This window comes from Ambystoma mexicanum, chromosome 8 (genome assembly GCF_040938575.1).
Source record: "Ambystoma mexicanum isolate Mex_15411 chromosome 8, UKY_AmexF1_1, whole genome shotgun sequence".
NCBI lineage: Eukaryota > Metazoa > Chordata > Amphibia > Caudata > Ambystomatidae > Ambystoma > Ambystoma mexicanum.
Window position 1 is genome coordinate 537,654,516 of NC_090929.1, and position 23,773 is coordinate 537,678,288.

At 47.5% G+C, this 23,773-nt stretch overlaps 1 protein-coding gene across 4 annotated transcripts in view; it reads right to left on the reverse strand.

The window, feature by feature from the left end:
• LOC138472193 (inositol 2-dehydrogenase-like) overlaps positions 1-23,773 on the reverse strand; it is a 457,962-nt gene that overhangs the window by 117,621 nt on the left and 316,568 nt on the right. For 3 of the 4 annotated variants that reach the window (XM_069610239.1, XM_069610242.1, XM_069610241.1), the window contains one exon: positions 2,718-2,825. The exons of the other annotated variant lie outside the window; for it this stretch is intronic. In XM_069610239.1, coding sequence (XP_069466340.1) covers positions 2,718-2,825 — 108 coding nt within the window. The remainder of the gene's footprint in view (positions 1-2,717; positions 2,826-23,773) is intronic. 4 annotated transcript variants of the gene reach the window in all.

The window sequence follows — 23,773 nt, forward strand, 5'->3', positions numbered from 1 at the left end:
GTATTGGACGATCGGATCAAAACCGCCGACCGTCCAGCAACTCTTTGTAGTACACCAGAGCTTGGACAATGGCACAACTCTTGCCAATCGGATGATCGCCGGCTCTCCCCAGATCTCACAACCCTTGAGCTGAAAGGACCCCCAATGTAGACCCTTTCTGCTGGCGTCGGTAGTAAGAGAGGCCACAGGAGGAAGGACCATGCACACCTCAGCCTGTAGACCTGAAACCCCCCGCCACCAGAGCAGGGAGACTCGCAGCGCTGGGAACACTGAAAACACAACTACGAAAGCCGAGACGTCGGGAGAGAGTATAAGACACCAGGGGACGTAACCGAAGAAGGGCTCAAGGAACCAGAAAACACGCAAGACGCCACGTGTCCCGTAACTTCAGCAACAGGCGAGCCGAGACACACTGCCTTCTGAGAACCCAGCCCAGACCAGCCAGCAAGCGCCCCCCTGCACAACATCCAGAGTACACTCTCGCCAGACGTCCGGACAAGCAGTGCAGGGTCTTGAGACCCATAAGCAGGTGACACATCCTAGAAGGCATAGGGACCAGGAACACCCGCAAGTAGAAAACTTGACCATGAACAGGGAGAGGAACGGGCAAGATGGTAACCCACAACAATCGTTCCGAAGGAACAGATCCCATGGCCAACTACTTGGACCGTGAGCTGGGTACCAAAGTCCTAACCAAGCAAATCTGGACAGGAGGAGACAGGAACTGCAACTGATACCCCCCTCCGGAAGGAGCCCATTACCCAGGAAGCCGAACCCCCCCGGTCCCATATACCCCCGAGAAGATATAGACAAGGAGCTAGGGAAAACCGCCAGTCACTGCACTTGCACCAGAGGAAAATCACAGGACGTTGAAGCATGCCTGCGCCACAATATAACAGCATGCTTGTCAGCTCACAAAAAGATCCGACTTATCCAAAGGAAGATACAGGACAGCCCAGAAGTCCAGCAGACCATGGCCCCCCGAGCCGACAGAGGAGCCACCAGGCTGGCGTCAAAAGGGCAGAGTACTGTCACAAAGCGGGGCAAAGCAATCCATCCCGGAGAGCAGACATCAAAGGCAACCCCCCACCTGGGGTATTCCTACACTGAAAAAACCCACTGAAGTGACATCCCCCTCCACCGGAACCAGGGGCTCTGAGAACCCCTCTAAGCACAGACATGTGCCACCATGTGCCATATCACTTCCCACAAGTCTGAGAGGAGGCGTGAAAGCAACACGTCGGCACCGGATGACCTAGGCCCTAAAAGAAGAGACACTGGGAACCCTCTGAATGGCCATTACTTCCATAATGCATTTTCTATAATTCCATGCCGGACAAGGGAAAAGAAAATCATCTCCTTTGACCTTCCCTCGTGCAGTTCAGAGGAAGAGGACAGGACAAGGAGTCTGCGTCCCTAGCTAGTACAGACCCAAACACACCACTAACTCGCCACATTACTGAGAGGTGGCTTGAGCCCTGTATCCAGTAGCTGGTAGCCCCAAGCCCTAAATCGTTCCAATGCGTCGGTCTAGGAAGGATGAAGGGCCGAGTCAGCACCGCAGAGACTTGAACCCGAAGTGTAGACTATGCCAGGCCGGTACCCTTCTGTCCACTTGCAGACGTGTCCAAATCGGTGCCGTTTTCACAGGCTGCACGCAAGGAATGCAGCCAACATCCGGTGCATAATGGGCTGCGTGTGTCTGAGGAGCGGGTGGTATGTGACATGCCTGTTACAGAACAGAGTCCCCGCACTTTCAAAGACTCTCTGCCACTGTCACCCCATGACAAGAAGCAGAGAGGCCTCACAACAAAAAGGGAAGGCTAGGCCATACTGCCAAGTGCTTGCCATTATTTCCAATAAAGATGTGTACACAGAGCGCGAGGAAACGGCATGTTGAAGGAGTCAAGATGGCCATACCAGCAGGAGAGGGGACAAATATCAAGCACAGTCCTCCCCTCTCCTTACCTTCCTCCAGAGAATGCAGCTAACATCCGGTGCATCCTGGGCTGTGTGTGTCTGAGGAGCGGGTGGTATGTGACATGCCTGCGTCAGAACAGAGCCCCCGCACTTTCAAAGACTCTCTGCCACTGTCACCCCACGACAAGAAGCAGAGAGGCCACACAACAAAAGGGAAGGCTAGCCCATACTGCCAAGTGCTTGCCATCATTTCCAATAAAGATGTGTACACAGAGCACGAGGAAAAGGCCTGTCGAATCAAGATGGCCAAAACAGGAGGAGAGGGAAAAAACATCAAGCCCAGTCCTCCCCTCTCCTTACCTTACCTTCCCCCGGGCCATGGAGGACCCGGGACACAATGCTCACGCTGCGGTCCGGAGCCCAGCAAAGAACCGAGCGAGGCAATCCCGCTCAACTGTGACCCCAAGCCCCGTAGGTGGCCCAGGAGCAGCGCCGCACCTGAGGGAGCCGAGGGCCCCGCCACACAGCCCCCCCCCCAGGGGGCCAGCAATCGGTGCTCCCCAGTGCCCCGCACCGGGAAGAAAAAGCCCAACCTGCCGGAGGCAGGAAAAATTAAACTGAGTGACTTGGATGTGGGAGAGGAGTTATAGGAATTTAAAGAAATAGAAGAAGGTCCTGTGTCAGAGGCAGGGGGCTCATGAAGTACTGGGACGAGGAAGAGTGGACGTGGAGGTAATGCATGGTTTGAGAAACCAACCAAAAGGAAAAAAGTGCAACACCCTTGCTTATATTCTCACCAACGCAGAAAGCATGTCCCAGTGAAAATATTGTATCCGGTGCCCTCTCCCCCAGTAGCCAACTGATGATGTCAATGTCGTGAATAGCAGCATCAAAGAAAATCCCACCTGCAGTAAAGAAAGAAAAGCAATTACCAAAAGTCCTTATCACTCTTTGAACATAAGATAAACCTGGTGTTAGGTGATGCAAATACTAAAACTAACAGAACGAAACCGTAATTAACCTCAAGTGCGCCTTTTGAACATCATGAAACATTAGAACCGGAGTCAATAAACAGACCCCTGTATGTTGATTTCTATATTAAGGAAATGGTGTCCTTTCAAATAAACCTCTGATGCATCATACACGTAATTAACTTGCAAAACAGTTTCTGGTAATTCCACGGTATTACAATACTGAAGGACTAGCCAACAAATCACCCACGCACAGGATGATGTAATACAACTGATAACAAAGGACTGAGGGGATACGCTCATAGTGATGGCTGCACACGTATTCCTTCAACACGGCAGCAATATTTAGCTACTCCTTAAAATGCCTTCACCAGTTTAGATGTGAACACGGCAGCGAAATACTGCGGCAGTTTGCAGACAATAGCTGCTGCAAACCGCTGCTTTGCATTTCTGTCCATGCCGCTCAATAGGGCCAATTCTGTGAAACCAATATTGGCCATGGTAAACAAAAGTGGCAAACTTGGCCAAAAGAAATTCGGCGAAATTGCCACTCGCAAAAATAAATAGGAAAACCTACATAATAGATCCGTCGATCACACGTGTTACTTCAGGTGACATCTATTTCTATTTAATTAAACCACGCACTCTGATGATCATACGAGTAGGCACAGCACGTCATCTTTTAATTCAACAGTTTTATATATCGTTAGTCGTCTCTTGGTCCTTATCTACTACTGATAGGGTCAGAAGTTCATTTTTGAAATATTCGGCTTTCTTCACATACACCACTTTGGTGTCCTTTATAGAAAGAGAATATTTTCTTCTTTTACTTAAAGTTGGTCGTTTACTGTATTTGGATACAAATAATTGTCCTCTGATTTACCGTTTTGTAGGTTTTATTACTCTACACATCAAACAATTGTATTTTGCCTCTGAAGAAAATCCCAGAAAATCTGAATGGATTGAAACATGCTGGGCTTGGTTTGTTCATCATGGTGATATTTTGACACATGGGTGTTGTCAGACCACAATGGAACATTGTAAATATTTAATGTATATAGTTATCTTTTGGTTTCTGAATGTTATGCGATGCAATGTTATGTTGTTTCATTGTCTTTTTGTAGCAGTGTAATTCTCATGTTGTGGTGTGAATTCTATGTGAAGACCGGAGGCGAGCATTATGCTTCAACTTCTTATTTATTCCTGTCCCCAGCAGTTTAAACAAATGAAACATTTCCAAGTAACATTTTTTTTTCTTTTTAAAAACCACATTTCCCTTTAAACCAAGTCCTTTCTGTACTCCATTGCCTTTTCTTGTGGCCATAGTCCTTCCTGTTCCTTCCTCCTCTTCTTTTCCTGCTCGTCAGCATATAAGTACCTCTTTTTTCTCTTAGCAGAAAGTGTGTGTGTTAGCAATATATATAAACGACTAAGATTGTGTATTACGCACGTATAACAAGAATGGCAGAATGCCAAGGCATTAGGAACTCAATTCGCTGAATCGCGACCAATATTTATTAAGTAGAAACACACATAAAGGCGGAGGCGGTGCAGTCCCGTGCCGTACTAACGGCATGTTCGGGGACCCGCCGACACTCAGAGCATAGAGGAGCAACAGCTCCCTCCACCTGAGCTGCAGAGCCAGAGGAGCGTGGCAACCCCGTCATCGGAGAGGTGACGTTGCTCTGAGCAACAACGTGTGTCTATTGGCAGAGGCCAAGGAGCAGCAGCCCCCATCCTTGCGGAGGCGGAGCCACACACACAACGCTCAGCACTGAGCGTATTTCGAAAAAGACAAGGTGCTCAGAAAGGTAGCAAATGCCTAATAATTGCAAAGAAAGCGGCGCAGATATCGCGTTCGGCGAAATACACAATAAAACTCCCTCTCAACAGGGGAGAGGTTGCATATTATTAACAAGGCAAAATTGAATCGGACAGACACGCGGCCAGACCGATCACAGACCAGCAGCAGAGACTGCATTATAAACACTCACAAAGAGTGAAGAGAGCTCCTGCAAGCTGAGCTAGATGGCGCAAGCCACACAAGACCCCACAGTGTAGTGGTGGACGTGCCACGCAACCTGGGTTCAGGTAAAAAGGCACAAGCATCCACAGAAAAATGTCCGCGTTTTAGTGGTGAGAGGAGGAGCAGGCAGAGGACCTGGCCCACAGCTTCAGGGAGGTGTTAGGGAACTCACTAGTGGAGGAAGTGGCCCAAGGGGTGAGACCCCTACAGGAAAGACTGGCTACAATTGAGACCTTCCGGAGCCAGAAACATAAGAGCACTGACGAAAAAGAAAGCATGTCCACAAAGGGTACCCTAGGAGGCCCTCAGGGGTGTATTGAGACACAGAAGAGAAAGACCTCTTCTGACCCGCCCGGGTCAACCTTATGGGACAGGCAAAGAGGCCCCAGAGGCTACCGAAGCCTTCAAAAAGCTTAGGATGCATTTATGCACAAGTCAGCAGTGCCAAGCCGCACGACCCCTGACCCAGGGGAAGACAATATGGGAAGCAAAGGGCTAGACTCAGAAGAAGAGTCACCAGAGGACAGAACAGAAGAGGGTGACCCTCAACCCCCTGCAAAGAAGACATTGAGAAAAGAAAACAACATAGAGGAGAGCGAGGAAATACAAGATATGTTCGAACCAGAGAACATCAGAAACCCGAAATCTTTAGACTGGCAACCATCGCTGCGGGCAGTCAACTATATGACCCAGGGACTGCGCAAGGTGTTCAAAACAAGAAGCGAGGCAACACATGAGAGCAGTGTGCCCGACACCGGAGTTGCCTGGAAAGGTAGCAGAGGCGCCAGAACTAGATCCCAAAATGCTAGCCTTTTTATCTAAGACGTCCAGAGAGGGGAATAGACAGGACCTCGACCTAGCAGGGCCTCTGTCCAAAATCATGGACCTGGTACAGCGGTCCCGAGATACAGGAGAAGAAATAGACCTAGACATATTGGCGTACTGGGCACAGAAAGGAGTGTGCTTGTTAGCAATGTAAACTGTGCTATCTCCTGAGAGCGGAGAAGAGGATTCTTATTGAAAATGGATTCCAAACTAAGGGATCTAGCCTCGTATGAGACAGGCGAAGCAGCTCACGGTCTTGTATTCGGCAAAACTTCCGGAAAAGAAATGGGGAGATTTGTGGGGACATAAACCTCACTGGAGAAGGCACACGCTTCTATTAGGAAAATATTCCCAAGCAGAGTTTTTACCGGGACCGGTTGCTATCGAGGTTGAGCGCCCGGTCGCTTATCAAGGCGCTATAAGACCTCATACTAACAGAGATCACTACTGGGACAATAAACAACAAGCCACCTTCTTCCCAACGAGAAACCGTTTCCTGATAGGACACTGAGGAAGGGCACCGGGAAGAGGTCAGAACTTCACCACAAGTGAGCCATATTACATATCCACCAGCAAGGGGGAAAACAAAGCAATTCTGGCAAAACTGGCATGCCCTGTCAGCAACGTCTGGTTGCTGGAGGCAGCCAGAGGGCTACAGCTAGAATTCATACAAGAACCCCACCAGAGCAAATTCACTTCACCCTCCATTACACATGGCCCAGACAGAGAGAATAAGCTTACACAGCGAACTGCAAGCCCTAGATCCCGAATCAAGAAGAGAGCTGAAATGGTGGCTGCAGAATATGGACGCCTGGAAAGGGAAAGCCATATTCAGAGACCGGCCTGACCGGATAATAGAGTAAAATGCCAGCAGAGCGGGCTGGGGAGCCCGCAGCGGGGAACTGAAACAGGAGGAAGATGGAGCTCAGAAGAGCTCTGACTGCACATAAACTGTCTAGAGCTGTTGGTGGGATCCTTCGTGATCAAAGCCTTCAAAAAAGACAAGGTGAACTCATGCATTCGGCTGTAGATGGACAACATCTCAGCAGTCAGACCACCTGGGAGGAACAAAGTCGAGACTCCTAGCAGAGCTAGCCAAGGACTTCTGGCACTATTGCCTACAATCAGGGACCTTGGTGAAAGCAGAATATCTTCCGGAAATGCTGAGCGTAGTAGCGGACTGGAACTCCAGACATTTATCTGATTCCAGCGACTGGAAGCTAGATGTAAAAGTATTTCAGCGAATAGAACAATTGTGGGGACCTTTCCACACAGACCTATTCGCATCCAGGTTGAACGCACAGAAGAGCGGATACTTCAGCTGGAGGTTAGACCCCACAGCAGGCGGAGCGGACGCTTTCCTACAAGACTGGAGGGGGAACATGCACTGTGCCTTCCACCCATTCATAATGATGAGCAGAGTGCTAGCAAAAGCTTGCAGGGAGGTAATGAGACTGGTCATAGTGGCACCGATATGGAAATCACAAGTATGGTTCCTGACACTGATCGAGCTATTGACGGACCTCCCGGGAATACTCCAGGCAGGAGAACACCTACTCAAGGACACAGTTGGGTCATTTCATCCTCTGAGAGTGAAAGGGATTCTCCCACTAATGGCATGCAAGATAGCTGGGGACGCTGTGCGCTCCCAGGCATTTTGGCACAAGCTGCACGACTCATTGCTGAATCGTGGGCTCCATCCACTTGATGGAGCTACGCGCAGCTTGGAGTAGATGGTTACAGTGGTGCAATAGGAGAAGTTTTCATCCTGTTTCTGCTCCTATGGTAGCGATCCTGACATTCTTAGCAGAGCTGCTGCAGGATGGAAAAGCCTTTAGGACTATAGGGGTGTACAGATCCGCCATCTCCACGGGACATCTGCCCATAAATGGTATTCCCGTGGGAGAGAACGCGGCGGTGATAAGACTCATCAAGGGAGCCCGATTTAGGAAACCGCCAGAACAAAAATACGTACACCTTTAGGACGTGACAGTGGTACTGAGACTTCTCACCAGTTGGCCTGCGAACAAGTATCTGTCCCTGAAACAGCTGTAAGGGAAATTAGCCATGCCATCATGCCTGGTGCCATGGAGAAGAGTAGCGGACGTTAAAGCACTAGACATGAACAGAAAAACGTATGGGCCCGAAGGGGTCACCTTCATTCTGGCCAGGAGGACAAAGACTTGTTCCTCATCGATATCCTATCCATACCTGCACAATCACCCCAAGTGGTGCATAGCAGCATGCATAATAGAGTACAAAAGTAGGACAGCAGAAATGAGAGCAGCAGGAACAACGCAAATTGCTAATAGCGCGTAGGAAATCGCATAAAGCCGCAGCGACAGCTACCATAGCCAGATGGGTGCGCAAAGTGATGCAGTTAGCAGGCGTAGATCTGTCCAAGTATGGAGCGCATTCCATGAGGGGAGAAATGGCTGGCGCAAGGTGCGAGTTTACAAGAGCTTCCGCAAGTGTCCGACTGGGCCAGCGATAATACATTTAGAACATTTTACTTTAAGCCTATGCACTTAAGCGACAGTGATGAGAAACTTTGACCAAGCATAATGCTTGCCTCCAGTCTTGACATAGAATGAAGATTCCCACTGCTAATAGCGCAGGGAATCTTGATTGTATTAGAGACAAGGAGGCAAGCATTACTTTCCTGCCCAAGATACACGGGAGAGATGAGATGTTTATAATGTATACTAACTATTGATCCCAATATGGAATAGGTGGGGAATCCACCCCCATAATGCATTCTTTGTATCTTGATAGGAGATGACCAGAAGAGCAATTGAGCCAAGCTAGCGGGAGCACTGGTTAAAGAGATCGGCAAAATCGGCTGAACACAAACAGACAGAACAGGGAAGCCCACCAGAAAGGACAAGACCCTGTGGTTGTACAAGTTGAGAGTTCAGTTATGGAGTTACGAAGTTGGAGTGCAGTTTAGAGCATTCAAAGAAGAGGGGGAAGGAACAGGAAGGACTATGGCCACGTGACAAGGCAAGAAATGGACTACAGCAAAGACTTGGTTTAAAGGGAAATGTAGTTTTTAAAAAGAGGAAAAAACATTTAAGTTGGAAATGTTTGATTTGTTGAAACTGCTCGAGACAGGAATAAATATGAAGTCGAAGCATAATGCTCGCCTTCTGGTCTTTAATAGAATCAAGACTCCATGCGCTATTAGCAGGGGTAATCTTCATTGTGAATCATTCATTACTTAATACGGGACAGTATACACATATATTTTTGAACATTGATGTGATTTTGTCTTTCTGTATTAGATGTATAAGCGGTATGCCAACATTTCCTTAATGTAGAAATCAGCATATAGGATTCCTCAGTTTTTCTGACTGGGGTTCTAATTGTTCTTTATGTTAGATAATGCAGAACCATAAGACCATACAGAGAGGCGAAACTATGGAAAGATTTGAGCAATTCTTCTTAATCATTAGTAATTCCTCTGGGTAGAATTATATTGCATCATTTAATAAGCTTTCATGTGTCATTACCAAAGGGGGTCCCCCATCCATAGAATGCAAGTCGGTCTTGACTCAACCCCAAAGATGACAGTCAGACCAATTCTGTTATCTTCTGGATGTGACCACAAGCAACCACAGACGTTTCATCATGGTAGGGCATTATCAGTGAGGTGCTCAACTCCATAGGCACAGAGAGAAAGGAACCCATCTCCAATAATAATCAGGCTTAATGCCTTGCAATTCAAATGTGTGCCTTGTGTACATTTCTCACCCTCACTTTCAAATTGGTCCTGCAATGGCTCAACCTTCATCTCATAGAAGACATTTTTGCCTGCTTCTAATTACTCAATGAACGGAAACACAAGAGGTTTATTCTCATCTAATGACACACTGGGGACAGACTACCTGATGTGGCAATACTAATGCAGAGATATGTAACTAAAAAATGTTGTGTAAAAATAAAATATATTTGAGAGATTAATTCATCAACATATCAGGGTATCAGGTAATACTGTCCCTGTATATAATGTCGCCAAACATATAGTCGCTGGGAAATGGCACAGGTGGCATTATATATGGGGACAATGTATGTGGTAAATGGTAGAGGGGGTATCCCCCACTCCATTAAAAAAAAATGTCAGGGGTTCCAGGGGTGTATCGCGTATGTTCCTAATGATAATGTCTCTGCAACAAAAAGGCACCATTTTTGCATGGCGAAATTTTTGCGGAGACATTATCACATGGACCCATATCAGAATACATCCTTGATTGCATGAAACAGATGGCAGCATCAAACTATTGATAGTAAATCGCAACTAAAACATCCCAAAAGAATCTAAAAAGAATGCCACATGCCGTGCATAAGTGCTGGGTCATAGGTGTGGTTAAGTGCCACAGGTAACATTGAGAATATCCCACCAGGAAAACAGGCTACAGACAGGCAAACACCAATGCACTGTCTACAGCAGAAGCTGCATAACACCACATCCAAGAGGACAAGGAGATGGGGAACCTCAAGTGTACAGAGAACAGTCAGACCTGTATTGTGGACCGCGGAAGCAGGAAGAAAAGGTAGAGCACTTAAGCAGCATATGACGAGTGAGAGACAAGCCAAATTGGGAAAGAGCCTGATCTATACATACCACCTCAATGTGAAGGGACCTTCACTGGATCCCTACTTCTGAAGGGCGAACACAAAAAGACACCTGGGAGACTTTGGGAGACTTCAGAGCCAGTCCACTATAGGTACACAAACTTGCAAAGACGCCTCCCGACAGTGAGTGAGTGGAGGTGGTCTGAATACTGCAGAAAGGGTGCAGACCTGAGGCAAGAGTGAAAGACAACCGTGCCAGTCAAATGGAAGCAGACCAGCTGGGAGAATCACTACCCCTGTGATAAGGAGCAGAGGAGGCCAGAACTGTGGGACAAAATCAATGCCTGGAGGCCAGAGTGAGAGAGGATGGGACTGAGAAAGAATTAGAGCATGTGCTCCTGTCACTGTAGTCGCAAGAGATGGTTCATGAAAACAATCCGTTAAGAGGAGGAGACCGAAACAACCAACAAGTGGAATGACAGACCCAGTCAAGTGGAAGGGGTCACACTCAATCAGGAGTGGGCCAACAAGGACACAAACTAGTGATTCGCTAGGGAATAAACAAATGAGTGTGCCCTTGCGCTTATAACTGAGCTTGTGGTAACTGGCAGTGAAATAAATGCAGTATCCTGGGTGAAAAAGCCCAAAATTAGGGACCCCCTTTAAACCATCAACAAAACAGAATTGACCCCCTCCATTTTGGTGAAGAGAAACTAACTGCGCATTGTGAGAGCCAGGGCATAAGACACTGCATTCTGGAACACTGGGGGCTAATCCCTAAGCACTACAGAAAGAATGAAGATAACTTTGTTCCCATGTACTCTTGTGAAGAGAAGGTGTCACTGGAAGGTCGAGAGCTACATTCTGGGTCAATGAGTCAAATGACTAAGGTTCAGAGAAACAAATAAGAGTACTTTGAAAAACTAGATGCTGGTTGAGCGAAGAGTCCAGTGGAAGAGAGTGGGGATGAAAGTAATCTATTCCATCCTTGGAATCAGTCAGATTTCTACACATCAGGAAACTGCAAAGTAGAACACTAAACTCCAGGACTCTGATGAGGGGCAGAGCCCAGTGGGAAAGGGAGCACTCGAATAACACAGAGGCCAATGCTCAGGTAGCCAAAAATAAAGAAATAGACTCTGGAACACACTGTACTCTGGGGGAGTAAAAGAGGAGAGTGAGAGTGAGAGTGAGAGTGAGAGTGAGAGAGAGAGAGAGAGAGAGAGAGAGAGAGAGAGAGAGAGAGAGAGAGAGAGAGAGAGAGAGAGAGAGAGAGAGAGAGAGAGAGAGAGAGAGAGAACTGAAGAGGGAAACATAGATTAATTATAAAACATCAAGAAACAAAGACTTAAAGACATTATAGTTAAGAGTTTTCTATTTTTGTGTATTTATGCTTTGTTAATTCAAGGGATGTTCTCCAGTGTTTTACACTAAACAAAATTTGTTTATCACTGCTTATCAATTTTTACCCTAAAATAAATATTTATATTAATCAAAGACAAGTGTTTTTCCATTACATACAAAATTGAAGATACTACTCACTTTTCTGACCGATCCGTAGTCGACTTTCCTCTAAACATCTGGAACATTCAGTCCCAAAGGTGGTAATTGCCCCACTGAGCAACGGTTTCTAACTGCTATGTCCCCCATCCCTTTAGCTTTCTACAATGCAACAGATGATCCGTTGAGCAATCAACGCCTTGCAGGCCTGAATACCCTTGGAAACACCTCAGAACATAGCATTACATCTTTCCAATGCCAAAAGGTCTTTGGTTCAACTATCCCCCAGGGCCCTATGTGCATTTTAGCAGAGTAGAACACTTTCAGAAGAAGGGAACAATGCGGTGTATGCTGGAATTTCTGGACTGTTCGAAGAATGAGGGGGAGAGACATAGAGGGGAAAGGCATGGGCTCACATCCCCACCCACTAAATCTACAAAGCATCCCCATGGAGTTGGGAACCGGTCACCCTCGAGAGGCGTAAAGGGGAACACTATCTGATGAGAAGGGAAGTATACAGGTCTGCCTAGGGAACCGTCAAGTGCTGGAACTATTCTGCTATGACTTCTGTGTGGATTTGCCATTGGTGGTTAGCTGATAAAGATGGATCAAGGACTCTGGTTCATCTTTGGATATTCCTTGAAGGTGGAGGGCTTGCAATGATATGCTGAGACTTGTCTCACTCCTACATTATCACTGGCAGAAAAGAAAGGGTAAGAATCTTGGTATCTCCCAGCTTCTTAAAGTAGGCCATCAAGGTGGAGTTATACGTTAATACCCAAACCACCTTATGCTTGATATTGGGAAGTAAAGACCTGCATGCTATTATATTTATTCGGTCCTGAGGAGACCAGAGGTTGAGACTCTAAGGATCTCCAAGAGTAGCACCCCACCACATCAGGGATGAGTCAGTGCTAATGGTAAGACGTCAAAAATGGAACCCCTACTGAATCTATTCTGAAATGTGCAAGATCTTCGACTGAGGGTCTGTAGACTGCAACTACAATGCTCTAAGAAATGCAGGGCTTGACACAACTTCAGACAGGCCAAAGGAACTTCTATGAGGCAAGGAGAACAAGGAACATCTGGTTCCACCAAGCGGATACAGAGGTTTTATTTAAGAACAGTGCTATTATGGAAAAAAGATTTGAAATTATTTTGTGGAAAGACCCATGCCAATGTAGTGGTCTAGCAGAAGCCTACAAAAATCAGGTCATGCGAGGCCACCAGGGATGAATTCTCTGGGTTCAGGGGGGAAAGGCTGATGTTGAAGAGGAGATCCAAAAGCAGCTGCAATGATTCTAAGGCTACCTGAGTGACTGAGCTTTCACCAGCCACTCATCCAGGTAGGTGTATATGTGGTGTCACAAGGAAGCCAAAAGCACACCCCGCCAATGCAGGGGTGAAAGCCATTTGCACCCCAGGGTTTATCCCGGGTGCGAATGGTTTCTTTTTTCCCCTTGGGAGATTGGCTGTGCTTATTGCAGCGATTCGGATGTCACGAGGGGAAAAAAAAGAAGATGCCCACCGCCATAGGGAATAGGGTCCCGGGAGGAAAGGAGGGAGTGGGGAAGTGGTTATGGTTTGTTGTGAGATGTTTGGGGAGGCAACAGGGAGAACGTTGGTAGTATGATTTTTTTTTAAAAGTGAAAGTCAGATACTACTTTTAGTAAGAAAGGGGATTTAACCTTAAGTACCACTTTGTCTTTGTGAAAAGTAGTATACAGAGGTTTGCATCACAGAGCCTGCAACTCACTAACCCTGCGGGCTGATGTTAAGACCACAAGAAGGACAGTTTCTAATGTTAGAAGCCTCAAGGGACAGGAATGCAGAGGCTCAAAAGGTACACAAGTTAGAAACTTAAGTACAAGATTTAAATCCCAAGTCGGGACATGAAAAGGGACTGGAGCGAGTCCTTTCAGGATTTGAATGATTAATGGAACTTTGAGGTAAGAAACCTCTTCGGAAGAGCGCTTGAAAATGAACAGCGCAGCCAAATAACCTTTTATCGTTCCAATCTGGAGCCCCAGATTGGCTAAATGTAACAGGAAAGAAAGCACTATAGGTGTGCCACATTGGAATGGATCCACATTCTTATCTTTGCACCAGTTACTGAATTTATTCCAATGACAATGGTACAGAGACTTAGTTGCTGGCCTTCTGCCCGAAAGCAAAATCTCCATTATGTCATCCGGGAGTCCCAATCCTTATATCTCAGCCTCTCAGAAACTATGCATGAAGGCTGAGTTTCTTGACCTCTGGATGGAGAACTCGACCTTCCTCTTTCGAGAGAAGATCCTCTCTTTGTGTAAGACGTATTGGAGGGCAGATGGACATGTCCAGAAGGTCCGGGTACCACGTCCTCCTGGCCCAATCCGGGGCAATTAGGATCATGGTTTTCCTGAACTTTCTCAACCTCCTGATTACGTGAGGACTCACAGGGACTTTAGGAAACGCATACACAAGTGGAAATGTGAACATGTCTCCTAGAGCTCCTCTTGGGGAGCAATACTGAACGCACTTTCGGTTTACCGAGGTCGCAAACAGATCCACCTGAGGGGTTCCCTAAACGACTTCCTGAGCTAGTTCCCACTCGTGGGATACTGTGCTGTGCCTGCTCAGAGCGTCCGCCTGTACGCTCGCCTGGTATCCACGGGGACGCCACCCAGCCCTGGTTGGATGATTTGCACTCTCAAACCCTTTCCCGGTCCCTTGGTAAGGCCTCTAGTTAAAGATGGGTCTTAATATTGTAAAAGGTGGATTCTCCGTCCTGCTCCTCGTGGCAGGGGTGCGTAGATGTGGGGGGCGAGCAGCGACCAAGTTACTTCACTGGTGCAAGCCCCCCTGTGGGAATCCACCTTTTACAATATTAAGGTGAGGAGAAGGCCCAAGGGAGGGGGGGAAGGAGTTGAGGCCAAGGGAGGTGGGAAAACATAAAGACTATCTGGTATTGAATCCAGCTCTCCTATATTGCAGACCCATCTTTAACCAGAGGCCTTATCAAGAGATCGGGAGAGGGTTCGAGAGTGCAAATCATCCAACCAGGGCTGGGTGGCATCCCCGTGGATACCAGGTGAGCGTAACACACCGTGAATAACGGTGCCTCTAATAGCGGCATGAGCGCGGACATGCAACCCTTCATGCCGGCAATACCGGCATGCCGTAAACTGGAGGACATCACAAGTCAGGCGGACATGCAAATACCGGCATCATGAAGGCGCTAAAAGAGGATACCGGCATGCCGTAAATACCGGCATCGCGGATCAACCGTAAAATGCTATGTGCAGTGTTCCCAACTGCCACAAGTACACACCATCAGCACAGGTCGAGGCAATGGAGTCTGGGCCTGTACAAAAGGAGCACACTCACACACCACAGCCCTTTCCACACCAAGATTAATCCAATAGTAGCATCAATACTTCAGCTGGAGGACATGCTTGCATTGCAACACCAGCAACAACACCAACAGCAACAGCAGGCACCACAGAGGAGACGCAGCAGGAGAAAGAGGGTCAGACAGGCCCAGCATGCCCCACCAGTGCCGCCAGCGTAGCTCGCCATCTGAAAATCCTACGGAACGCTACACATCACTAAATGGACACGGACACAGCTGTATGCGCACACAATGCATGAGCAACAATGGCGTGCATAAAACCAGGGACATGTGCATGTGGCCAACGATAATCTGCCGGCATGTGTGACTAGTACAGCTGTCCATCATGAATCGACTGACATATACCTTTGTATACCTTTTTATTGCCTCCCATGCAGGTGACAGTGGCTATCCCTTGATGATGTGGCTCCTCACCCCTGCCTGATAACCCACAGAACAGGCACGAAGAGGACTACTATCGATCCCACGCCCGTACCGTGTGGTCATTGAGCAGATCTTCGGCCTGTTAAGTGCATGGTTTTGCTGCCTCAGCCCCTCGGGTGGGGCACTCCTCTAGAGGCATGAGAAGGTGGCCAAAATGATCATGGCATGTGTCATGCTGCACGACATGTGTATCCGACGCAACATGCCCCTGACAATGAACTGAAACCACCTGGGGATGATGAAGAAGGAGTGGCTGCACATAATTGCGGTGCCGATGCACCGGAGGGACGTGCTGTGGGTCAGTCAGTGATTGCAGAATATTACTGACACACATGGCTGCAGAGGGTGACATGATAGTTTGACAGAGGGCACTGGGTGTGGGGATACATGCACATTAGGCACTGTATATGAATAAATGACACATGCGCAATGATGAATGTCCACTCAGGTCTTGCTTTTGACACAACGGGTGTATTGAAATTAACAAAGAAAACGACCAATAACCCTCCACCACCTCCCCTCCCCCTACAACTCCCCCACACACACTTACCCCTCTCCCCCTCTTCCCAAAACTCCCCCACACATGTCCCAACAATTCTCAAATGCCTTCATCAGGCTGGCCAGACTATCTTTTTGCACTCCCTGGACCTGGTGGCGGCATGTCCGGCCGGCGCAGGGTGCGCAACGACCTGCGGAGTGGGCTGGTCTGAGTAAAGCTTGATGAGGATGGTGTGGCCGCCTAATCATATTGGGTTGCCGGATGTTCTGACTCCATGGCATCGGCTATGCGGTTGAGTACCTGCCACAGGGCGGATACCTCCTCGCACAGGCGGCTAGTATTCTCTGCAAATATCTTGCCCATGGAGCCGGTGTTGTCAGTGATTATCTTGCCTAGAGAGGCGATGTTCTCCCGCCACTCCTGCCTTGCCTGGGCGTTGTCCTCCACAAACTGCCACACAAGGGCAGTCAGCTGCTCATGACGCTGCGGCCCTGCGGGTGCACCAGTGGAGGTGGACGGTGCCTGGGTCTCATGTTCGGCCTCACTGCTCTCCACTATGGGACTAATGGCCCCTTGAATCAACTCCCCCCCAGACTGCTCCGGGGTGGTGCCGTGTCTGACTCAAGAGATGTGATTTAGGGGAATGGCAGTGAACTGGGTGTGTGGGGCAGTTCTGAGGAATCGTCCTCCACAGGCACCCATACCTCTTCCTGTGCCTCCTCCTCAGCTGGGGTGCTGTGGCTGCCACCTCCCCAGCCAAACTGGTCTCTGCCGAGTGTGGATCCTCAGCTGTTTCCTGTGGCTGTGAGACAGGTGTTGGCGCTTCCGCCTCAATGGCCCTTGAAAGCACCGGTGCCCTGGCAACTTGAGGTGTTTTCAATGGTGGTGCACGGCAGGCCTTGGGTTGGCCCTTCGAGGTGGAAGGCCGGTTGGCCTCATCCCGGGCCCTCTTCCGGGGAGTGGTTTGCTGTGGGGGTGAGTCCTGTACATCGCTGTCATGGTCTGAGCCTGTGGGGATCAAAGAGAGGGACGGCATGAGTGATGTTTTCATAAGCATCATACATACATTTGTACAATTGATCATCCACACAATCGAGGGTAATAGGCATATGAGTTTGAATGATCATGTTGTTTGATACATGGGTGGGTGATGCAGGCATACATCGGGGTCACTCATGTTGGGGAAGACGTATGGTATGGGACATGCATATTTGTTGGGGCCTGCATGCAGTGTAACTTATGCCATTTACATCTTTGTGTGGTATGTGTCAGGTACAGCATTGCCTTGCTGCAGGAAACCGCATGTGTCTGTGATGCGTCCGACAACTTTGCTGGAAATGTGTGTGTGTTGGGCCATGGCTTGTCTCTTTGGACAGACATATTGGTGGACTTTCATCAGACTCTGCATCACAGTGTTTTCTTAAGACACTCACCTCCATCTGCCGATGTTGTGGCGCCACACTCCATGTCTCCAACACCTTCTATGCCCTCAATGCCAATCAGGCTAGCAAAGATGTCCTCCCATGGGGACAGCTTGATGGGGGAGCTGTCTCCTCCGCCTGTTGCCATTGCCTGGCTCCTGTTGGCAGAGAGTATGTTCCGTACTCACAGCCGCAAGTAGTCCCACCGCTTCCTGCAGTCTTTTATGGTGCGTGGGGTGTTCCCAACTGCGCTTACTTTCTGCGCCACCAGTGCCCAGATCTCTTTCTTGCGAATGATGGCCTCTCTCTTCATGCTCTGGGCGAACACAATGTCAGCATGTTCCTGCAGGGTCTCAGCAAGCATGGCCCGTTCATCTTCATTGAAGCGCTCCTTGCGCAGGCGGGAGGCGCCCTTCTTAATAGCCTTTGGCATTGTGGTGTGTTAGAGGATGAGTTTCCACGAACAGCAGTGTCCCACAGATCCTGTGTGCTGAGTCTGGCAATGGATTGTGTTTTTAAAGATGGCCGCCGTGCTCCTTCCCATTCTTGTGCGATGACGCCACTTCCGGTTCCGCTTATTTACAGTGACCGTCATTAGCGATCACCGCTAATAGCGGTGACCCCTAATGCCGCATTGGTTCATGCCGGTAGTGCAATCTGCGCTATGCATGATGCCGCTAAGGGCCTTTTTCGTGCCTTTTACGACATGGCAGTAATGCCCTTACCGGCATGGCGCAAAGCTCGTGCCTACGAAGTCGTAATAGCCCTCTATTAGCAGGCTCTTGACTACACGGACACACTATTTGCACTATGCCGGTGAGGACAGGTACTTCCCTCCAAACTCGGAATGACCCCCAATGTCTGTCCTTGAGCTACAAAACATCAGGTTTAACAAGTAGTTCAACTTTTTTGTGTCCGCTAGATAAGAAGGGATTAGTTATTGTGTATTGTTATGATGAATAGCGAGGTGGGGTTAGTGTGATACTGTGATGAGGAAGACTGAACTTGTGTGGTTGGGGACTGTGATGAGGAAGAGTGAGGTGGGGTAGTTGGGAATTGTGACGAGGAAGAGTGAGGTGCAGTATTTGGGCACTGTGATGAGGAAAAGTGGAGTGTGGTAGTGAGGAACTGTGACGAGGAAGCGTGAGTTGGTGGCAGTGGGGACTGTGACAAGGAAGAGTAAGGTGGCAGTAGTGGGAGACTGTGATGAGGAAGATTGATGTGGTGGAGGACTGTGATGAGGAAGAGTAAGATGGAGCCTTTGGGAACTGCGAAAAGGAAGAGTGAGGTGGTGGTAGTGGACTACTGTTAAAAGTAAGAGTGAGATGGGGTAGTTGGGAATTGTGATGAGGAAGAGTGAGGTGGGGTATTTGGGGACTGTGGCGAGGGTGGGATGGGGTAATTGTGGACTGTGACGAAGAAGAGTGAGGTGGGGTAGTTAGAGGCTGTGATGAAGAAGAGTGAGAGGGTGGTATTGGAGTACTGTGATGAGGAAGAGGGAGTTGGTAGAGTACTGTAACAAGGAGTGGGATGGAGTTAGTGGGGACTGTGACAAAGAGGAGTGAGGTGGAGTTAGTGGGGAACTGTGATGAAGAGTGGAGGTAGTGGGGGACTGTGACGAGGAAGAATGAGGTAGGGTAGTTTGAGAATGTGATGAAGAAGAATGAGGTGGAGTAACTGGGGACTGTGACGAGGAAGAGTGAGGTGGAGTTAGTGGGGACTGCAACAAAGAAAAGTGAGGTAGAGTGAGTGGGGGACTGTGACGAGGAACAGTGACGTGGGGTAGATGGGGACTATGATGAAAAAACAGTGAGGTGTAGTTGGTGGGGGACTGTCACGAGGAAGAGTGAGGTGGGGAAGTGGGGTACTGCGATGAGGAAGAGCGAGTTGGAATTAGCTGGTGACTCTGATCAGTAAGTGTGAGCTGGAGTTAGTGGGGTACTGTGACAAGGAAGAGTGATGTGGAGTTAGTGGGGTTCTATGACAAGGAAGAGTGATCTGGGGTAGTGAGATACTGCAATGAGGAAGAGGGATGTGGGTTAGTGGAGTATTCTCATAAGGAAGAGTGAGGTGGGGTAGTGGTGAACTGTGATGAGGAAGAGTTAGGAGGAGTTAATAGGGGACTGTGACAAGGAAGAGTGAGGTGGAACTAGCGTGGGACTGTGACGAGGAAGAGTGAGGTGGAGTTAGTGGGGTACTGCGATGAGGAAGAGTGAGGTGGAATTAGTGGGGTACAGCGACAAGGACGAGTGAGGTGAACTAGCATGGGACTGTGACAAGGAAGAGTGAGGTGGAGTTAGTGGGGTACTATGGCGAGGAAGAGTGGGGTGGAGTTAGTGGGGCACTGCGATGAGGAAGAGTGAGGTGGAGTTAGTGGGGTACTGCGACAAGGACGAGTGAGGTGGAACTAGCGTGGGACTGTGACGTAGAAGAGTGAGGTGGAGATAGTGGGGTACTATGACGAGGAACAGTGGGGTGGAGTTAGTGGGGTACTTAAACTAGGAAGCGTGAAGGGGGTTAGTGGAGTACTGTGACAAGGAAGGAGGAGGTGTGGTAATGAGGTACTGCAATGAGGAAGAGTGAGGTGCGGTAGTGGGGGACTGTGACGAACAGTTAGATGGAGTTAGTGGGAGACTGTGACAAGGAAGAGTGAGGTGGAGTTAGTGGGGGGATAACAAAAGACTCTTCAGAATGTATGATGAATCACCAAATATCGTAAACATTCTCATTTTGGTTTCTTTAAACTGCTATTCGGCCATGAACCCACACTGGGGAAAAATCCCTTTGGGTGGAAACATGCTGGAAAAACTGAATTACAACAGTGAGGCTATGAAAAGAAAATGCCAGTTCAATGGCTATATGATATGATATGGCATTTATAACGTGCCTATACACAAGTGTCTCAAGGTGCGACAAGGCAAGGGAGGAGGACAGAGTGTGAGAATGTTGTGTTTTTACTATGGTTACATCTTCGTGTATGATTCCAGAATGTTGATGGAATCATACACGAAGATGTGGCTTGGCTGAGAAGGCCCGCTCGGGGGCTCCTCCGAATAAACCTACAAATAAGTTTATGATATATGATATACGTGTGTCATTTCATTAAACAAAACACTACAATTGGCGACGAGGATGCTGCTCAGTGGAGGGAGCCCCCGGACATGAGAAAGAGGGAGAGTGTGGCGTCATGCGGCGTATGGGTCGATGAAGTGTGAGCAGCTGAGCCGAGGAGTATATTTATGGCAAGGGACAGGTGAGCGGCATGACGGAGCGAAGAATTATTAAAAAAAGAAAACAAATAATAAGGAAAAATCACCTGGCAAGGGTCACGGAGGGCAGCGCGAGAGTGTGGATCAACCGTCGTTGAAGGTTAGAGGAAAGGACCTTCGTGCGTGAGATACGTGCCGCCATTTTAAGTGCAACAAAGGTGTTTTCGTATGATTTAGCTTACGGCGAACAGCTGTTCTGGTACATCTACAATGTATGCGAAGGAGATAAACAAACGGGAGATAAACTAACGCTCATAAGTGTTGCACGGAATAACTGACATTGTGTTTGATTTTTTATCCGCCGGGAGCGAGGAGTTTAAGTGACTTTTTGAGAGATTGGATAAAAAACTGTTTAAGAAGAGCAGATAAAATAATAAATAAAGGAGTGTACAAACGACATACTGGAGTATACCACACATGAGTAGGACATTGCATACTATCCATCATCAAGCTCTAGCCAAGCAAAACACGGCTGCTCCTATAAAATTCTTGTCGGCTCCTGGGAATCCAACATGCCCTTGGGAGCAGTGGCAAGACAATTTTCATGTATATTTGAGAGCGATAGGAGGAGCAAAATTCAATGATGATCAGAAGGAAGCAACTTTGTTACACTGCATTGGTACGGAAGCTTTGAGGATATTTAGATCATTACCCGAGCTAGAGCAGGATGAAGAAACATGGGGTGAAGCATCAAGTGGGTCAAGAAAGTATGATATAGCAGTTGCTAAATTGAATAAACATTTTGGTAATAAGTCCAACATTGTATTGGAAAGATACAGATTTTTCACAAGGAAACAGGGCAAAGAGGAAAGTATTGATTCATATTTAGCTGTATTGAGAGGACTAATGGCCACATGTGCATTCACAGGTGTTACGGATGAATATTTGCGGGATCAGATAGTGTTGCATGTGGCTGACCCGCGCATTCAGCAACGACTATGGCAGGCGAAGAATCCCACATTAGAGAAGACTGTTGAGATAGCCAGGTCAATGGAAATGGGTGAAAAATGTATGAGAGAAGTTCAAAGTAAACCGGAGTACACTGGAGTTAAGTCAGTCCAAGAGATAGTTGATGAACAGCAAAACAACCAAGAAGAAAAACTGATTGCCATGGTCAAGAGAATGGTCAGGTCAGATACATCTGGCGTATACAGACAAGATGGAGGAGGTGCATTCAAGCAAAGTAATAGGTGTACATATTGTGGATGGTATAAACATGAAAACATGGAAAAGGAGTGTCCAGCATTCTCGGCAGAGTGTTTTAGGTGTGGACATACAGGACATTTTGGAAAGATGTGTCGCAGCAACAGAGGAAGAGGCAGATTTGTGGAGGAAAATGCTGGTCCCAGTAATTTGGTAGCAATAACAGATCGGGCAGAAGATAGAGTCCAGATACTTACTGTCACACCAAGAGATGATGTGGTAGGATCTTGGGTTCCTATGGATATTGATGGTATAACCTTACAAGTGATGGTGGATACAGGTTCCCCATATACTATGGTTGATGTACAGACGTATGTCAATGTTTTAATGAAGAAGATGGAAGATTTACAGATGACGAAAACCAGAGCAACAGGTTATGGAAAGACACCTATCAATATTATAGGTTGTGTTTGGGTGAAATTGAAATTTGAAGGACGCAAGACATACTGTAGATTGTATGTGGCGGAGGATGGTTTTTCAATAGTAGGATGGTGGGAGCAAGCTGCATTGAATATCAAAATTCATCCAGGAGAGAGTGTACCCATTCTTTGCATTTCTGAAAATGTGTGTGACAATGCAGAGAGTTTAGCAAGAACTTTTCCAAATGTCTTCAATGACAAGATTGGTTTGCTTAAAGGATTTGAGCATCGCATCATACTCAAGAGAGGTGTGACACCTGTTGTACATAAAGTGAGAAGTATACCCATTGGCACCAGGGATGCATTAAAGGCTGATTTAGAGAAACTATGCAAGCAAGATGTAATTGAACCAATTGAAAGTTCGGAGTGGTTATCGCCTATTGTATTGGTTAAAAAAATAGATGGATCTATCAGGATGTGTGTCAATTTAAGAGATTTAAATGCCAACATATTGATAGATCGACATCCTTTACCGAATATTGGAGAGATGTTGTCCACCATGAGTCCGGCGAAATATTTCACGATTTTGGATTTGTCGTCGGCCTACCATCAGGTGGTACTCGAGGAAGGATCGAGACATTTGACATCTTTTGTGACGCCGTTGGGAGCTTTTAGGTACAAGAGAATGCTGTTTGGGTTAGCTTCGGCTGCTGCAGTGTTCCAGAGGTTAATGCATCATCTTTTCGAAGGTCTACAAGGAGTGTATTACTTCCAAGACGATATTTTGGTGTCAGGAATATCTCAAGAGGAGCATGATGCAAAATTGTTAGCTGTTTTGCAAGTGTTACAGCAGAAAGGAATGACACTCAAAATTGAAAAGTGTAAAGTAAAAAAAAAAAATGAAGTGACATACTTGGGTCATCGAATAAATGCTAAGGGCATCATGCCTAAAGAATCTTTGGTAGACACCATTCTCAAAATTCCAGAACCAAATAACAAAGACCAGTTGAGGAGTTTCTTGGGTCTCACAGAATATTATTCCAAATTTATTGATCACTACTCTGATAACACTGAAAGCATGAGGAAGTTAATGTGCAAAGGAATGAAATATGTTTGGTCGGAAGAATGCAAAAAGGAAGTTGAACAGATAAAGACTATGATTAATAGAGCACCGGCTTTGAAAATGTTTGACTCGAGTGCCAGAACAAGGATAGCAGTTGATGCAAGCAATGTAGGTTTAGGTGGTATTTTAGAACAAGTTCAAAATGGAGAAGTTGTTCCCATAGCGTTTGCATCAAGGACATTAAGAGGTGCTGAGCGAAGTTATTCGACAATAGAAAAAGAAGCCCTTGGAGTGAAATGGATATTAGAACATTTCAAGAGTCTCA